The sequence below is a fragment of the Saccopteryx bilineata genome, chromosome 4 (genome assembly GCF_036850765.1).
Source record: "Saccopteryx bilineata isolate mSacBil1 chromosome 4, mSacBil1_pri_phased_curated, whole genome shotgun sequence".
NCBI classification, from domain to species: Eukaryota; Metazoa; Chordata; class Mammalia; order Chiroptera; family Emballonuridae; genus Saccopteryx; species Saccopteryx bilineata.
This window is the reverse complement of record NC_089493.1, coordinates 20,764,109-20,783,866: the sequence shown is the minus strand read 5'-3', so window position 1 is coordinate 20,783,866 and position 19,758 is coordinate 20,764,109. Positions and strand designations below refer to the sequence as shown.

Sequence of the window (19,758 nt, the reverse complement as noted above, 5' to 3'; positions counted from 1 at the left end):
CCCCATCTCTGGGTGTGTATCTAAAGAAACCCAAAACAATGAGAGTATATGCACCTCTGTGTTCATTGCAGCGTTATTTACAATAGCCAAGCCTGGAAGCAACCCAAGTGCCCATCAACGGAGGAGTGAATAAAAAAGTGGTAGCACGTATATACAATAAAATATTACTCAGCCATAATAAAAAACAATGAAGTCTTACCTTTTGTGACAGCACGGATAGACCTAGAGGGTATTATGCTAAGTAAAATAAGTCAGAGAAAGACAAATACTGTACCGTACTATTTCACTTATATGTGGACTCTAAAGCAGTGGTCCCCAACCCCGGGGCCACGGACCAGTACCGGTCCGTGGGCCAATTGGTACAGGTCCACAGAGAAAAAATAAATAACATGAAACGTTGTCAGAATAACAAATTTAAATACAGCCTGAATAATGAGAACATGCTCATTCCTCCTTTAACTTAGCCCAATAAATATCATAAGTTCGACAGTTATATTTAAAAATGCCACAGTTTTTACACCAGTTGCATAATTTTATTTTGTGCGTTTATCCGTCCCACTCTAAAGGCAAGTCTGTGAAAATATTTTCTGACATTAAACTGGTCCGTGGCCAAAAAAGGGCTGGGGACCACTGCTCTAAAGAACGAAATAAACAAAATAGAAACAGGTTCATAGATACAGAGATGAGACTGCTGGTTGCCACAGGAGAGGATGGTTGGGGAGACTGGGTGGAAAAGGTGACGGGATAAAAAAATACAAGTTGGTAGTTTCAGAATAGTCACGGCTTAAGGAATATAGTCAGTGATATCATAATAGCTATGTATGGGGCCAGGTGGGTACTGCAAATATTGGGGGGACCGCTCTATAAAGTACATGATTGTCTAGGCTGACTCTAACACAGAATAACACGGAATGTAAGCTGTAATTGAAAAAGAATTTTAAAATATAAATCAATAAAATAAACCTCACCATGTTGCACTAACAAGGCAGTATAGTACAGTGTGTTCATAAAGTCATGGTGCACTTTTGACCAGTCACAGGAAAGCAACAAAAGTAAAACCTGCACCAAATAAAAGGAAAACCCTCCCAGTTTCTGCAGAATGATGTGGCAGCATGTGCGCATGTGCAGATGATGACGTAACACCGTGTAAACAGCGGAGCAGCCCACGGCCATGCCAGTGGAGATGTGGACGGTACAGAGGAAAGTTCAGTGTGTTCTGTGGCTCCCTAAATTAGAATCTGACCAAAGTGCAACGTGAGTATCGGCGCATTTATAACGAAGCGCCACCACATAGGAATAACATTACTCGGTGGGATAAGCAGTTGAAGGAAACCAGCAGTTTGGTGGAGAAACCCCATCTGGTAGGCCATCAGTCAGTGAGGAGTCTGTAGAGGCTATACGGGATAGCTACCTAAGGAGCCCTAAAAAATCTGTGCGTGAGCCCACATCGAACTGCACTGAATAGGTATGAAACTGGGAGAGTTTTCCTTTTATTTGGTGCAGATTTTACATTTCTATCGTTTTTGTTGCTTTCCTGTGACCGGTCAAAAGTGCACCATGACTTTACGGACACACTGTATATTCTGTATTTTTCGCTCCATAAGATGCACCTAACCATAGAATGCACCTAGGGTTTTAAGGAGGAAAGTGAGAAAAAAATATTCTGAACCAAATGATGTGATAAAATATTTAATAAAATATACCACAATAATATTTCAACAATGTAAACTCAACAGCAGTATTAACAATCATTAACACTGTTATTAACAAATGAGAAGACACTTTAATGTTCAAATACTCTTCTAGTTGTCCGGGAACCCACAGCAGCTAAAAAGAAAAGAACAAAAAAAGAACAAAAAAGAACATTTGCTCCATAAGACGCACGGGCATTTCCCCCTCCACTTTGGGGGAAAAAAGTGCGTCTAATGGAGCGAAAAATATGGTACTTAAGAACCTGGGTTTTATAGTCAAGACAGCCTCCTATTTGAATTCCAATTTTATAATTTCTACTAGCTGAGTGATGGTTGAGCAAGTTGCTTAGCCTCTCTAAGCCTCGGTCTGTTAAATGAGAGTGAGAGGAATAGTACCCACAAGGTGAAGTATTTAAGATTAAATTCAGTAATGCATGTAAAGCGCTTAGTGCTTGTCGCATGTTCACACGATGGTCAATCAATCATGAGGTAATGACCCCCAGAGGACAAGCACCTGATTTTAGTCATCTTAAAATTCATTGTACATTTCAGTGCCTGGAGCCTAGGTGATTAATGAAGGCTGTTGAATGAATGACAAAGTGGAACCCTATGTTACAAACTTTAAAACAGACCATTTTAGCCTGACCTGGGGTGCTCAGTGGATAAAAGCCACTGGAACACTGAGGGTGCTGGTTTGAAACCTGGGCTTGCCCAGTCAAGGCACATATGAGAAGCAACTACTACAATCTGATGCTTCCCATCCATCCCCCCATTTCTCTTTCTTTCTTTCTGTCCTCTAATAAATCAATGAATAAAATCTCAAAAAGGAAAAAAATAAATTGGTGATTGTATGGCATGTGAATTATCTCTCAATTAACCTGTTTCAGACTAGGTCTCAACCAGCAGACTGGAAGGGAAATTAAAAAAAACACCCAAAACTGGCCTTTTTAACATAAAGGGTCCTTTACCAATAAGTTATTTGGAGACAAGCATTTTCAGACAGTGGAATGTGTCATTTCCACCAGGAAGTCCTAAGTAAGCATGGAGTGTGAGTGAAAAAAAAAGAAGTCAATTCAATTGCTCTTGGCATTTAAGACCTCTGAGGGCTGGGCCATCTGGTACAACCGGTTTTATGACGCATGTGTAACGTGAGTGGCTTGCCCGGGCCATCCCCCTGCCTGAGGACTAGAGCCCAGTCCAGAGCTCCTTACGCCCTGACTACGGCATCCTTCTCTCCTTCCTTTGCATTTCAGGGGCACCCAGTGAGGCAGGACTGCTCACTATCCAGTGGAAGAACCTATAAAAACCAAGACCTAACTGTAGGCCGTGGACGTTGTACATAGACCTTTCCCTTATGCGTCCGTCCCCGTTGTCGTCATGAGTCTTGCACTGGAACGGTGACCCCAGTTAAAAAGTCTTTTTCATTAGTGGTTGTAGGTCTCATAGGATACAATTTAGGTTTTCTGTAGTTAAGTGCTGGGAGCCGATCCAACCTTGCTGTCTGACACAGTCGCAGCAGGAAAGAAGCATTCGCACAGCATATGTTTTTTGGGTTGTATCTGGGCATTTCCTTTGACAATTCTTTCCTTATTAGGGTTATGCGCATTCACTATTGGGACGGGTCTATGGTATGATTCCAATAACACTGTACTTTCCCAGGCCACTGGAGACCCTGAGGTCAATCAGTCTATGAATATGTCCCTCCAGAATTACTGCAAAAGTAACCACACAAATATCTCCTTGACCACTCCAGCGCCTTGCGTTCCCTTTAAGAAAATTTACCAGCAACTCCAAAAACAAGAGCTAGAGGCAATTATTAAGGCAACTGTACTTCCCACTGTCAAAGCTGTTTCCCTCAGGAGTTCCCTGAAGAAATCCCGCTAAAGAATATAACCCCCCTTGCCTAAGCCCATAGACACAGGAGGCTGACTATGGTATCCCCCGAAAGGGACTAGGTCTGTAGGAAAACTCCCTCCTAAAAACCATATTATGAGAAAATAAATTGTGACTTAGGAATAGGTGGGAAACAGGCTAAACACAAAAGCACCTTTTAGCCTTTACCTAACTGATTGCTTAACGCCCCCAGCCTTTTCATACTATAGAAGAATAGAAAAACTTTCTGTTCCTCTTACATACCTGACCTTCAGGTAGTGGAACGCTCTGAGAAAAATGAAGTTAGAACTTAACTAGTAGATGAAAATAGCAGACAAACATAATTTTACTAGACGGTAAGCCATTAGGTAAAGCAGACTTATCAATCAACAGTGACCTTTTAGAAGCCTGCGTAAGGCTGATGCCAATATTGTTGTTGCTGCTCAAGTTATTGTGTAACTGTACTTAGAATGGCATACCACTTGATTTATAGCTTAAAGAAATGTACTAAGGCATACCACTTGATTTATAGCTTAAAGAAATGTACTAACCTCTTCCTGGAATATTTATCCATATTAAAGCAAAAATAACTATTAATCAATGTATTCTACATAGCATGTGATTATAGTTTAGTGTATAAAAATAAAGCTATACTAGCAATTGGCAGAGATGCCTGGCATTGAACTGAAGAGTTTGGCTGTCTCACTCATTTCTTGCTGACGGGTCCATTCCTTCGGGAACCCCTGGACCAGCTGGAGCGGGACTCGGGCAGTTAAGGTTTGAGGTTGCATCCCAGTTCACAGGCCCTTCTTCTATTTCACTGGCCTAAGGCCTAAAAATGTCCCACTCCTAACTAACTTCACTGTGTTGGGTAAGAGAGAACGGATTCATCTTTGGTTCAGTCAACCCGGGTACACAATGGATCAATTATGCTAGTTATACAGTTTTAATTACTTTTAAGTCTCAAATGAGGGATGAAATAGAGACACACAATTAAGCACACTGAAGTCTTCTTCAATTACTTTTTCCCTTTGAACTATTAAAGGCTGCTGTTCACAGCCCCAGTGTGGACGGCTCCGCGTTCGGCATTCCTTTCTTCCAAAGAGTCAAAGCAGGTAGAAAAGGAACATCGTGTGCGGCTCTCACCTCTCTGTCCTGGCAGGACATTTCCAAGCACTGGGTAAGATGTCACCAGACAAACAACCTTGTTCAAATCGTATGCAAAAGAAAATAACATAGACGTGCAGGCTGGAAAAGCTCAAGTAAATTTTTCACTAGAATTAAGGGAAATAAGACCAGCTGGATAATTCCTTCTCCCTCCCTTCCTCCCTTGTACAACCAGGATTAGTGTTTATTCATTTCAGGATTTTGCCTGACCTGTGGTGGCACAGTGGTTAAAGCGTCCACCTAGAACGCTGAGGTCACTGGTTTGAAACCCCGGGTTTGCCTGGTCAAGGCACATATGGGACTTGATGCTTTCTGCTCCTTCCTCCCTTTTCTCTCTCTCATCTTTAAAATGAATAAATAATATCTTTTAAAAAGACCAGTAAACACGTATATTTTTTAAAAAAGATTTAATTTAGAGCAAAACCCCCCCAAAATTCTCTAAGAAAAAAATGATAGGCACGAGTGTGGGGGAAGGGTGAGGAAACACAGAGGCGCGAGCTCTGAAACTCACATCTGTGCTCTCACACCTGGCTGTTTCTGCTGTTCACACTCAGATCTGGAATCATGCAAAACTCAGTGACTCAGTCTTTACTTTCAAAGTGAAGACCCCTGTGGAGGATACTGGAAGCTCACATCTAATATTTACAAGACCGGGAACTTCTTTTCACTCTTGACAGGCAAATGGAGAGCGCTCCATAGGAGGGGGAAGAGAAGGGAAGAGAAACTGGATTGGACAACTGAAAATGTCTGTGTGAATTCCTGAAGCCCACCAACTGACCACGTTCTACTCAACTCACGGAAGAATTAGGTGGGATTTAGTATACAATTAATTCAGCTTTAGCTTTAAAGTCATGTTTAAGAAAAGGCTAATCTAGACAAAAACTATTTGGTCCCTAGGAAAGTCAGAGTGTTGCTCAAAATGGAGTAACAACAAAAAAATCACAAGGTTGATACAGTTTTCAGGATCCCATCACGATCACAGGCCGTCTAACCTGCTGGCTTCCAGCCTCGCGGCAGAAACGCCCCGGGAAGAAACACACAAGGCCGGCCGCAGCCGCACTTACTTTTGAACTGGGAGACCCTAAAGCTCCTTTTGTTTTTACTTGACTATTTAAGTATTTGGTAAATATCTAGAAAGCAGGTCTTCCTTTTTTTTTTTTTTTTCATAGTTCTTACTACAGAAATTCTAACTTTTTGCTTGCATATATCCATATATTTGCTCTAATGTAGTGTAAGCAAATTTCAAGGCTACTATAACCAATCAAAATGAGTATCATAGAAAGTTAAAGGAGAGGCTGGTCCTCAAGCTGCATCCAATGAGGACAGAGGACTCATTTAATGACTTGTCAGGAAGGTGCTCGAGGTGGTGGACAGGCGTGGCGCCCACCTGCAGGTTGCATGATGTTAAGGCTCTGCTGTCTGACTTCCCCACGGCTTTTATTTTTGCCAAGGTCAGTCAGGGACATGTGGGTGGCTGGCTGTGCTCCCAGGAGGAAACTCCGAGATCTAATTTCTCACTTGCCACAATCCGCACCACCAGACTTTTTATCCTACAATCTGACATTTCTAAACTGGAATACTTCCGCTCAATTTCCCTTTTGAGTTGGCTGCTAGGACGTTAGGGCCAGACTTGTAAGCCTACTTCTAACGTGCCTCATGTGTGCCAAGTTCACTCCTGCTTTAATGTTGCTTTCTTTCTCATTTTCCCTTTACTTAGAGCAGATGACTCATTCTACATAAATTTTATCCTTGTATTATATGCAGCTCTGTAAGCCCTCTTAAAACTTTCTGGGACAGGATAATGTGTAAACAAATTTTAGATATTTTACTGTCTTCAGGATTAAAGTGGGTCATGCTCACTATGTATCATAACATTTCTTATAGCAAATTCATATTCTCCCTAGGGGAAGACTCAATTTATCGAAACCTGAATTTCAGGAGTTAAAAGTAAAGATGGATTTACAGTACGCCAAATAAATGTTTCCATAAAGGTTCATTACAAGTCGAATCGCTCATGTTTAAAACTCGTCTGACTGGGAGGGCGCTTGGTCACGGCACAGCACGGCACACAGGGTAACCAGAGGTGGGGTCTTTATTTCACAAGTTTCAAGATACAGTACAAAACGAATCTGTACATCTCTCTATTAACAGGATTTGTTTACACAATTATATTACACTTTACCAGCCTTTTTACTCTGTTTCATTAAATACAAAATAAATTTACAAAAACGTCTACTGTGGTGTACCTTCCAACGACAGCTTACGGTCTTTTTAGAACTTCTCCTAAATATTGATAGTGGTTATACTTTGTGTCAACATTGATTTCTTTTTGTTAATAAAAGTGTCAGCTTGCTTGTTGTTCCAAATAGAAAAAACAATGCATGTGAGATGACTCCTAGCACACAACCAAGATTTCCTTCTCATGCACACAAAATAGAATTTTCACTTGTGTAAAGAGTCAGTTTAAAGAACAAATCTTTTTTACTTGGGCTAGTTTAAATTTTCGTGAAATATCAAGTGGAAGGAGAAATTCAGCTTCCTTTCAATGACTGCTACACACGAAATATCAGGTACTGCCTCAAACAATATGGTATTCAGAAATTTTCTATTTTCATTTATATTTGAGAGCAATGACTGATAAAAAATATCTCCATGAAAACAGAAGTTTCTTTTGCTTTGATTATTCCTTGCACACCTCTAGTCATAATATTGGGCAACATATATTAAATTCAGTTTCAAAACAAATACTAGATGTCACCGGGGCAGATGTAGCCTGTGTCACTCTTCTTGGTGGGGACAGGGTCTGTTTCACCTGAAGCATTTTGTCTTGAAATGTGCATGGGAAAGTTAATCCAAACCTCTGCAAAGGAAGTGTTTTGCAGCTGTGGCCCGACAATAACACACATGCTACACACGAAGAGCTGCGTCTTCACTTACAGGCTTGCATGCAGACTTCCAAAACACGGGTTTGAAGAACAAACACGGGCAGCAAAAGGAAGGAAAAACAAAGCGATAAAGGAAAAAAGAAATCCTTTAGTTTCCTGGAGGCAACAGCAGCTCTTTAATTAAATAAAGCATCAGATCACTGCCAGATCACAAGTAAGAGTTTCTAAAACTTGCCAATGGTACAGAGACAAAGAGCTCAGCAGTAAATCTCACAAATTAACCTCATGTGCACAAAGGTAACAAACACATCATCAAGAGTATTAAGATTAATACAAGTAACCTCATTTAAAGCGTTAAATAATGAACTCTGAAAAAGGGAATTTGAATTACTTTTTCTGTGCCCTTGAATATTAACCAAAATATGGTAAGCTTCATGTAGAAAACAGAAACAAAAAAACTTGAAACAGAAAGAAAAACACCCCAACCAAACATCAATGCTACTTTTGCAACATAAAATGAAAGCAAAATGGATAGTATCAAGACTGAAACAGCCGACGAACCACCACCAAATGCATGAGTACCAGCTAAGCAGAGCTCCGACTGCCCCCGCCTTTGCAGGCAGGAAGACAGACTAGAAGAGGGGACAGAAAGACGGGCTACCGTGGAGAAGGGAAGCCGCACTCTGCCAACTCTAAATGCTAACAGTAAAACTCCTGAATCCTGGAGTTAGTGTAATGTCACTGACATTAACTACCATTAGTTATTGTCATTTTATTCAAATGGATGCCATTTGATTAGGTTAAGTATTGACATTATTTTAGGAGAAACATCAAACCCAGTTAGTTCCTATTTGCTAGGTATCGTGAAACGGGATCAGAGTATTTTGAGACAGTCACAAGGACTGACGTCACAAAGCCATAGGAACGAAGTTATTTTAAATATACCGTTCAGATCTCCAGTAGCAAAAGACCCAGGGTGAAACAGGAAGTGGCAAACAGCCAAGAAAGGGCTATCGGAGATATTAATCCAAAGGCCACGGCACGTGGCGAACGGAGAGGAAGTTTGTTACTGCGTGAACAGGACTGCCGCTCCCGCCAGCTCGCAGTTCCGTGCACACTGCTCCGTGTTCCCGGAGGAGGCTCAGGACGGAGACGCAAGTGCTGCTGAGGAAGGAATCAATGGATGGTAGAGGGAAAAGATGGAAGTTTAGTCATCTTAGAGGTTTGCAAACTTTAAATCAATTAAAACAGTTCCTTTGAAATAAAGTGTGACTGCTGCTAAGGAGACTGATCGGAAGGGCGGGGCACAGAGGCAGGGCAGGACCCCCCCCCACGTCTAATCCCCTGCGCGAGTCTCCAAGGGCAAGGATCAAACAAGACGTCGTATTTACAAGAGCTGCCCAAAATGGCACCCTACTTTCCGAGGGTAACTTTTCCTACCTTTTCAGATATGCTTTTAGACACAGGGTTCTCGCTGTGACCACCTCTTCAAACGTGGAAGCAATTATCTGGGAGGAAAGTCTGCTCACTGGGTTTCTCATAATACTCTAAACACACACACAGAGCACACAACTTCATATTTAAGCCTTCATGTTCATTATGGACTAATTAAACCTAGTTCTAAATGCAATCCCAACTTCAAGGACCAAAGTCATACAACTCTACAGGTAATAAATGCTTCAAGTTTTCTGGCAGATGAGGGGCTGTGGAGAGTATGAAGGCTAATAAACAGACTGAGGTCAGGAGGCCTAGCAAGCCTGCTCAGATGCAAATGTAGTCTCGGACTACGTACAGGCTGGTGACCACCACCATCTGGCAATGACAAGAAACACAAATTCCATTTAATGCTTTCACTTGTCCGATATGTGAAGTTCTCAAGTTTTCTTCGTTGTTGTTTCCCATACAACATCAAGTGGAATAGGCTTGACTTTCCTAGTGTTCACAGTGGGAGGGTGGCAAATGCGACAGCTAGGCCACGGCTGGCTCTCTACTGTAAGAGAAACCTGTGGAAATACATCTGCCCTAACACAAACAGGCTTCAGCTTTCCTCAACCACTGAACTTCATGCATCTTAGATTCTCCGTCTCAGCTTTAGTATTATTACAATGGTGGTCACTGTATGCCGTGTCTTGGCAATAATATTTCATACGTAAAGAGTCTGGGGGGGGGGGTGATGTGTCCCTTTGCAGTAAGAAATGCGAACTAAATGAGTCCTGGGAACAAATGCTTCACCTCTCGGGGCAGTACACCTATGATCTTGGTACCCCACACCAGTTCTGTAATCTTGTTTTCTCACTCCTCCCTCTTAGTCCATCCTCTGGCTTCCAGGTCAAGGCTCTGAGCACTCAGAACAAACAAGCAAATGACATTCAGTAGGTGGGGCAAATGCACAGGGTAGCGCAAGGCGTCAGTTTGCAATGTTATATCTATGTTTCATTCCCAAGAAATGAGGTTCACAGACCACTTTAACACCACCTTTCAGTATCTGAAGGAGAGAAGTATGGTGTCAAGTATGATAATGACCAGCACTCAGAAATCTCCCTTCCTTCCATTTTAAAATAACAAATGTGCTGAATATGGATACCTGCATGTGGACTGACTGGTAAAAGTTTCTGTTATGGTCATTCTGAAACACTTCGAAGAGTTTTTTTTTTCTTTTTTTACTTAAAAGGCAAGTTCTGTTTTCAGACTTTGCAACATGTTAAGGTTAAACTTGAACCTAACTGGGTTTTCCTTTTCACATAGATCAGTTTTTAGTGTCAATGCACAAGACCTTTTTAAAGATGGTTGATCGAAGAACTTATGCACATTGAGAGAATGAACAAAAGGACCCCAAAAAGATAACTGGATACAGTAGACATTACTCTGAGTGTCTCACATATGTCTCCAGAAAAAAAAAAAAAAAGCCACTGAGAGTTGTTATTCCAAACGGCACTGAAACATTCAACTCAGTTAGGAAAGTTACTTATCCCTGAAAATAAAGGCATCAGATTCTAAGCAGCTTTAGGAATTCAATGCTTCCTTGTGCCTCTTCCAGGAGGTGGCCACTGATCCAAAGTCCAAACCACGTGCAGGCGTCCTGCAAACGACGTCCTTGGCCGTCACGGGCCGCGGCGGCATCACTGCGGCAGCGGCTGCTCCGGCGGCCCCTCCTGTGGCGGCGGGGCTGGCCGGGGCCCCGGCGGCCTGGGCACAGGCATGTCCTGGTGCTGCCTCTGCCTGTACGCTATCACCGTTCCCAGCAGCAACGCGATGATCGTCATGAGGTAGAGGTCCCACTCCGGTCCCAAAAGCTGGTCCATATCAAGTTGGGTGAATATATCTCGAATCTTAATGGAAATAATAGAAAAGTCATTATGATCACTAACACATCAGAGAAAAAATCAGGAAAATGACATCACAAATTAGAGATCAGTACAGAACTTATTTTCATAATTGGTTTTAGAAACATTTTTCAATTTTAAGTAAAGGGTTTAAAAGCAAGAAAACGTGTCTCAGGGACTGAGCTCCACAGCAGCCCACCACGTCAACAACCTGGCAGGGCTTTCTTCGTCAGTAAACCGATGCACTAACTCCCAGCCATTTGTTCAGAGAAAATATTTGAACAATATTTCTCTGGGGACAATGGAGGGACAGGGGAGGAGAAAAATCAGCATCGTGGCACCCCTGTACCTCCGGGGCAGTACATCTATGATCTTGGCACCCCACCCTGGGTTCTGTAACATTGTTTTCTCATGTCTCCCTCTTAGTCCATCCTCCGGCCCCCAGGTCAGGGCGCTGAGCACTCACACAAATGACAGCGCACCAGCTAGACAGCTCCGCCCAGCGACGGAGGGCTCTCGCATTCCTCTCTCAGGTAACTGAACATGGCAGAATTCAAATGCTTGCTAGCGGAATGAATAATGCATTTCAGTTAGGGCTTAACTGAATAACACCTGAACTTGAACTTAGACGTGATGTTCTTCATCTACAGTATTTTAATTGTTCTCGTGTCACTTAAAAAAAGTGATACCCAGTATTTTCTGCCTGGCACTCAGAGTCATCATGGGGTGTAATCCTTTTGTTTAAGCAAAATTACATGTAAAAGGTCACTCTAATATGTACTTGTAGGTACAGGCACTACATTTTTCTAGGAATAAGTTATAAGAAACTATTAACTATGTTTCCTGGGGAGGGAATGGTGATAGATTTCGTGTTTCTCTATTTGACTTTCTTGTCATTAATACTTAAGACTTCTTTTTTTTTTTTAAGGTAGAATATCTATGTGTTAGGACTATAGGGCATTTTACTGTCCCTAGGTTTCTGTATTAATATACAATACAGATACAAGGTAGTTAGTATGTCGTATCGCACAATCAAATCCTAGACTGTAACCAACAGTTTATTAGTCTTAGACACTCGGAGACAGGGTCCGGAGTAGTCCTGATGGAAGCAGCACACTGCCACGCTGCTAGCTCTTTTCATCGACGGAAGGAAGATCCTGTCACTGAGCAGAGGTACAGCACATCCGGCTCATGCTATCGGGGCTCATGAACCCACGTTACACATGCATAAGCGAACAGGAGGACAGAGTCCACCGTCTCCAGTCCTCTGAGCCCTGTCCACGGAGGCCGTCACAGCAGGGCGAGGGCTGCAAGAGGGGCACGTCGGATTTCTCTGTGTAGACGCTGGAGCGGCCTGGACTCCTCTGCATCCGTGCAATGCAAGGGAGCCCACCCTGGATCAGTGCTGAGGGGGCACCCACCGGTTCTGAGACAACCTCATCCTTTTCTGGTCCAAAATGAATCAAGTGCAACAGCCCTGTTTCTGCCTACACTGTAAGCCTTTCAGAGTCCAACGCTGTGCTGCTAACCTCTTCTGAGGAACTCCCGGGGCTGGAAACAGAATGGAAACCGGAGCACCCAGAGCACCTACATATTTAGTTTCAGAGAGAATGGCCAGCCCATCTTCTCTCTAGGCCTACCCTTAGCTATTTCAGTCTAGAGTTCGAGGTATTTTTAGTAGTCATTTACATAGTTCTGGTGGTGGTTAACACGTGTCGCTCTCAGAGACTCTACAGGACAGCACCTGGGCAGGCTCTCGGGTCCTACTTCTTCCTCTTCCAAATTATCTTTGTGACGGAGGTCAGAGCGCCTGCTGGGCAGTGAGTCATCTGGTTTCATGTTTACTGAATTTAGTTAACTACCCTTTCAGACTGTTATGGGTTAGTCTCAGTTTTCCCCAGACCAGAAAAGCTCTGCGTCTCTGAAAACTGCTTTAGCACTGGGAGCCACCTGTCAAATGCTCCCCGAACCCTGTAACTGCCTGTGGTCCCAGCCACCCTCGCCTGCTGAGGCCTGTAGGGACTTCCCCGGGGAAGAGGGGGACGCTCCTCTCTCCTCCGCATTTCAAGTACAAGCCCCAGGACTGAGGCGACACCACTTGCGTTTTAACCGACTGAGAGAGGCACGGCCACTTACACTGGTTTCCCGAAGGTACTGCAGGAAGTACACGACGCCCAGCTTGCAGAGCGCCAGGAAGACTGGCACCTGCGCGTCTGGGCTGGCTTCGGCCGCCATGTCGTAAAATCGTTTTGCAAGGTGAATATCCTACAAGACAGGGAATGAACCAAAATTCATTTCTTGTTAAAATAAGAGTAATTAGTTTTTAGTTTCTATATCAGGAAAATTTATTTTACCTTCCAAGTTTTATTTTTAAATTCACTTACCTAAAGAAAACACCCAAGTTTTAATCAGGCAATATTAAAAAAAAAAAAATCTAACAGCTTAATTTGCAAAAATGAAATTGAAAAATTTTAAGACTTAAGTGCCCCCAATCTGGCATGCCCACGCTGTGCAGACAGGCTGCCCTCATCTTAAGATGCTGAGCTGAACGCTGCACAGTCTCCGTCTACATGTAACACTGTGCACCGGGACACTCCCAGGGGCGCCTTGTAAGCCACTCATTCATTTTTTCCTAATTCAAACTTCAGTCAAATCCTGCTTTCAGTTTGGAGCAGTGATCTTCGAACTGGAGTAGACAGAGTCAAGGTTTCCCAGTGGACACGGTTAGGGACTCACACGCTGTCTCCCTGTCTCAGATAGATTTCTGGGAAGGGTGATTAGGGACTCACACGCTGTCTCCCTGTCTCAGATACAGTTCTGGGAAGGGTGAGACAGGTCACTGTTAGTTTTGGTCCGAACTGGAGTGTTCATATTGGGATGGTGGGAGTTGTGACACTCATTTACTATCCTTACTTCTTCCATGCCCTAACTACTGTCAAAAAATATCGAATACCAAACGCCCAGGAAAGAATTCCATGAAACATGGGGAGGAAAGGCTAAACATTCAATTCCCTTACCTAAAGAAAGCAAATACTTAAATACAAGCAATGACTTTCAGCTATTCACTATATGCGTACCTAGGGTCTGTCATGAGTTGAAAAGAGCACCTTTAGATTACATAACAGTATGATTAGTGTCTTTGACTTAAAAAATACATATAAGTGAAAATTTTCTTTGAATTGCCATATTTCTTAAGTTCAAAAATCAAACTATGTGATAACACAGGCTCTATCAGCATGAGTAATAGGATAATTAAATCGCAGTCATCAATTATATCCTGAATTATTTATTACAATTACAACCAATCCTCATTTTATTTAATAGTTAATATTTTTCTAGTTACACTAGATGCTGGATGATTAGTTTTTAGTAGCATTACTGTCTCTTTCACATTAAAAATAAGAAAAATATAGGAAAAGGTCATTACGATATCTCATAAAAACTAATGGAGTTACTCTTTTTTTTCTTTTTTTTATTTATTCATTTTAGAGAGGGGAGAGAGAGATAGAGATAGAGATAGAGATATATATATATAGAGAGAGAGAGGAGAGACAGAGAGAGAGAAGGGGGGAGGAGCTGGAAGCATCAACTCCCATATGTGCCTTGACCAGGCAAGCCCAGGGTTTCAAACCAGCGACCTCAGCATTTCCAGGTCGACGCTTTATCCACTGCGCCACCACAGGTCAGGCCTACTGTCTTTTTTATACATAATTATTTCTTTTTTTTAGTGAGAAAGACAGGAAGGGAGAGTGATGAGAAGCATTAACTCATAGTCGTGTCACTTTAGATGTTTATTGATTGCTTCTCAAATGTGTCTTGACTAGGGGCAGGGGGGAGCTTAAGCTGAACCAGCAACCCCTTGCTCAAGTCAGCAACCTTGTGCTTCAAGCCAGCAACCAACCACGGGGTCATGTCTATGATCCCATGCTCAAGCTGGCCACCCTGTACTCAAGCTGATGAGCCCATGCTCAAGCCGGTGTCCTTGGGGTTTTGAACCTGGAACCTCAGCGTCCCAGGTTGATGCTCTATCCACTGAGCCACCACTGAACAGGCTATTTAATTATTCTTTTTCTTTTTAATGTTTATTTTATTGATTTTAGAGAAATGGAGAGAGCAGGAAGAGAGACAGGAACATCTGTTCCTGTATGTGTCCTGAGTGGGGACTGAACTGGCAACCTCTGTGCTTCAGGATAATGTGCTATCCAACTGAGCTATCTGGCCAGGGCTATTGAATTATTCCTGAAAGTTTAATTCTAGAGTTCTCCTACTCTGAGGCCTTGTATCACATTCTTTACTCACAAGAATCTACATAAGTTATATATAACATTATAAATCAAATTATGAGTTGAGAAAAGCACATTGATTAGTTTTGTTGTTTTATAACCTATTATAAAAACAGCATTAGATCTATGTAACTTTAATCTTGACTGCTTTTAGTAAATTATTCCTAGGTGTAGCCCATAAAAGCCATATTAGCCATAACTTATATGTGGTTTTAATATCAGACATCAAACACTATTAATTTTATTTAAATTAAAAAAGCCAGGCTTTCTGATGGAAACTGTGTCACTGAGCTGACGAGGAGAGGCTTCAGTCCCTGTCAACACGGCAGAGATCTTCCATAAACTGAACGCCCTCAGCCTGCAGCTCGAGTCCTGTTAAATGATGTTCGAGTAGCAAATATTAATAGAAATGTAAAACATCAAAAGGTACATACTGGAATTAAAATAAATATTAAAATATGATAAAATAAAAAGCACTTTGACCCAAAACATCGCATTAGCAAAACTAAACCAACAACTCTTCCTTATGTTAGGTCAACAGAGTGCTGGGGTACAGCTGGTACATGTCAGCCTGGTGAAGTCTTTCAGGCATTCCTCCCAGGAAACTGGGACAGGGATCAACCCGAGTGATGAGGGAACATATCCTTTTGAAAGTCTCTAGATTCCAATTCTTTGCTTTTAACAAAATCGGAGAGGGACCTAATCAAGTTGTCAGGTGACAGATGATTGAAAATAATTTTAATGACAAGTCAGTGGATCTTTTACCTACGTCATAGACTAAATGTCTGCGCCTATGCTAAAGCCCCGCCCCTAACCCGATGGCAGAGGAGTGGGCTCCTTTGAGAGAGAAACGGGATCAGATGAAGGCAGGGGGCGGAGCTCTCACGGATGGAACGGGGTTCCTAGCAGAGCTCCTCTCCTGCTCATTCCTCAGGGGAGGACAAACGCGAGAAGACAGCTGTCCATGACCCAGGAAGTGGGCCCTCATCAGACAAGTTTGCCAATACGCTGATCTTCAACTTCCCAGCCTCCAGAACTGTGAAAGGCAGTTTCTGTTGTTCAAGCACCCAGCGTCTGGCACTCTGTTCTAGCACCCAAACTGACTAAGACAGCAAAGAACTCTACAGCAGTTTACAGAATTACCTGACCTTACTATACGAAAATTCTTCCCATTCCCATACACTTACTTATGTGAACATGGTTGCAGTCATGTTTATACAAATGAAAAACAGAATTAATGCTACCCTGACTCAATGACACTTAATCTAGTTTTTAAAAAGTGCTCCAGTCATCTCATTAAAAATATATTTTCAATTATCACAAAAAGAATTTTATCAAAATTATAACATCATTCTCTTAATTTAATCAATAGCATATTAATAATTGATCAACTTTACTAATAATATCTCAAAAAATTTTCTTGATACTTAGAGCCTATAACCATAGGAAATAAAATTCAGAATTTGAATTGACATATTTATTTCAGGTAAATACAACAGAGTGGGCAGTAAAAGATCTAAGCTTTAAAAACATATTAGTATACAACTCTATGAGAATAGTGGACTGAAAATATAAATTCAGAGAGAAAAGGAAAAGATGCAATATGCAATTAAAGAATTTGCTATATAGTTTCAAAAAAACTAATAATGGGTGTGCCAAAATATTTAGAGTAATTTATGTCAAATTTAAAGTTAAATCAATTTTGATCAATTTAGTCATTTTATTAAAAAATGTTCTCATTCAAAATAGCTAGAACTTAGACCTCTTGAAACTTAATGACAAAATTTTAAATGTCAACTTAAAAATGCACAAGATGATACAGTTTCCCAGAACTCTTAAAAGGGCACACAGGCAAAAACTTAAGACCATGGGTCTAAAGACTGTTAGACTGCATTTGGAAGGTTTAAGAAATCAGAAATAAGGGGAGTTGTTGGGTCAAAAAGGTGAAGGGACTGCGGAGTGCTGACTGAAGTCACAGAACGGTCACAGGACGTCCCGTGCAGCACGGGGACAGAGGCAATGACGCTGTAATAACCATGCATGAAACCGAGGAACACTCTGTAAAGCAGGGGTCTCCAAACTTTTTACACAGGGGGCCAGTTCACTGTCCCTCAGACCATTGGAGGGCTGCCAAATACAGTGGTCCTCTCACTGACCACCAATGAAAGAGGTGCCCCTTCCAGAAGTGCAGTGGGGGCTGGATAAATTGCCTCAGGGGGCTGCATTGAGGCCCGCGGGCTGTAGTTTGGGGACGCCTGCAAGTATAGGACTGTCTAATCACGATGCTGTACATCTGAGCCTAATACAAAAGAACAGTGAATATAAACTGTAACTGATAAGGAAAAATGTTTTAAAAATCAGAGATGAGTTAATCAATAAGTAATTATCTTAATTCATTTCAAAATAATTGCGAAACAGAATTGGTTTGATGACGGACAGTTTCTCAAACAAGGAGTTTTCAATACAGGTCTGACCACCTTTGTTTTTATGAATCTGTTTCTGGCTTAATATCCTAAAAACAGCAGTATGGATAGCAGTGTGTGTGTGTTAGAAGATGAGAGAGATGCAAGGGTTGTTTTTTGAAATATTACAAGACTGTCTCATGAGTTAGTATCTAAAATCTGAGCACATTCCAGAAAAAGCCTATTTCTATAAAAATGCAGACCTTCCTCCCCAAATCACAATTTATGTTATTCAATTCAAACATGTGTTCTGCAGCCACGCTCACCTGTTTGATGCCTAGTCCTTTCTCGTGCATGTAGCCGAGGTTGAACATAGCCTGCGCGCTGTGCTGCTGCTCCGACGCCAGGCGGTAATGAATAAACGCAGTCTCGTAGTCGACGTCGGTGCCAAAGCCATAGAAATGGTAGTCTCCCAGCTTAATCCTAGCCACAGTGTAGCCTAAAACAAAGTTAAGTGCAAAACTGCCAGTAAGTACATTTTTTAAAGCAGATCATACCGTTATTTCTCTTCCTATTAACATGCTTACATAAAATGGAATTTTAATTCATAGCATACAAACGTAACAGAGCCTTCAGCTAAGCTATAAACTCAGTAAAAACTTAAACTCCAAGTACTGCTCTTCTGAAGAAGGCTTTATAATAGGGAGAGGTAAAACAAGATGAGTAGTACCCCTATGTCTCCAATAAGACTTTTTAAATGATCATGCTCTACTCTATGATGTCGTTTACATTTTAAAACAGTCCAATGGCACCACTGAACAATGGTGTCCAAAGAAGAGACAGGCAGACAATGTGGAGGGCAGTGTGTGTGAGAAAGAAATTGTCAAACAAAAAACAGTGAAGAAAGGTTAAAATATTTTCGGTTTTACTAATATTCTATTCTACATTCTATTCAATTCTCTTTTACTCAATATACTGGGGTCAAACTAGAAACCAGAGCGCAAATCAAAGCATGAAATAAACAGCTGGTACACACACCTTGCAATTCAATCTAGAAATCCCGTGGCCAGACCTTCCATTTTAAGAATAAATACCGATCACAATGCAAACAAATCAAGCAATAGTATCTCTGCTTAATTTTAGGGCAATGAATGACACGGTTTAATCTTTACGGGAGATTAAAAAGAAATAATAAATAAAGAGAGGCCCTTTGGTGGAACTCGTATCCTTTCAGACGAAGCCAGCACTCACCTTGCGAGGCGGCCCGATTCCAGTGCAGCAGAGCTCGGGGGTACGTTTCGTTCTCACCCACGATGGTGGCTTCTCCTGCAGGGAGACGGAATACACATCGGGCATTTAAGGACACACACTAGACTCGGAGGTCTGCTCTGCAAACTGGGGTGAATATGTGGAGCATAACTTAAATAAGAACAGATATAATAAATATTAAATGGAAAAAATACTGTACTGGAATTAAACAAGTACTAGAATAAAATACTGAGTTCAAAGAAATCATTGCATTAGCACATTATGTCCTAAAATGTGTTTTACCCACAGAACCAACACTGAGACCGACTACTGAGCCACTTCTGGGGGCTCTGATGGAAAACAACACTTCGTATCTGCTGTATTTTGAAAACGTACTTGCTGAAAGCAGTCACTTTTATGATGAACGTCAAGCCTAGTTTTACTGTCCACCTGTAAAACTAACTTGGACGGCTTAGAGATCTGAGGTTAAGTAATTTAAGCACAGGTGGCAAGTTCTGTTTACAACAATAGAGAAGCCTCTTTGTGACTTTTCTTTTTAAACAGGTAACCTGACGTGAGCCCTGGTATTCTGGACGCACAGCAGGACTCAAATGAACCTTACTCTGGTCGAGAATGAAGGCTGCGTTGCTCTGGGCCACTTCATAGCCTTGTTCGGCCAGCAGGAGGTACTGGATCACAGCGGCGTTGTAGTCGCCATCTTTGTAGCTGTTATAGGCGGTCATGAGCCTCTCGGACCAGCGGCCCCGCTCACATACATTCTTAAACAACTGTGAGAACAGGAAACAAAAATCAACAAAATAAGAAAGATATGCCAGAAAATCATTTTTCACATTGGCTACAAGTGAGTGTTAAACATGCTCTTTGAA

At 41.8% G+C, this 19,758-nt stretch overlaps 1 protein-coding gene across 1 annotated transcript in view; it reads right to left on the bottom strand.

Annotated features, from left to right (window-relative positions):
* Window positions 1-6,804: 6,804 nt before the first annotated feature.
* Window positions 6,805-19,758, bottom strand: part of SEL1L (SEL1L adaptor subunit of SYVN1 ubiquitin ligase) — a 51,936-nt gene continuing 38,982 nt past the window's right edge. Inside the window, exons 17-21 of the mRNA XM_066278120.1 lie at window positions 19,494-19,659; window positions 18,875-18,949; window positions 17,950-18,122; window positions 13,075-13,203; window positions 6,805-10,944 (exon numbers count right to left, since the gene is read on the bottom strand). Coding sequence (XP_066134217.1) covers window positions 10,735-10,944; window positions 13,075-13,203; window positions 17,950-18,122; window positions 18,875-18,949; window positions 19,494-19,659 — 753 coding nt within the window. The 3' untranslated portion in view covers window positions 6,805-10,734. The remainder of the gene's footprint in view (window positions 10,945-13,074; window positions 13,204-17,949; window positions 18,123-18,874; window positions 18,950-19,493; window positions 19,660-19,758) is intronic.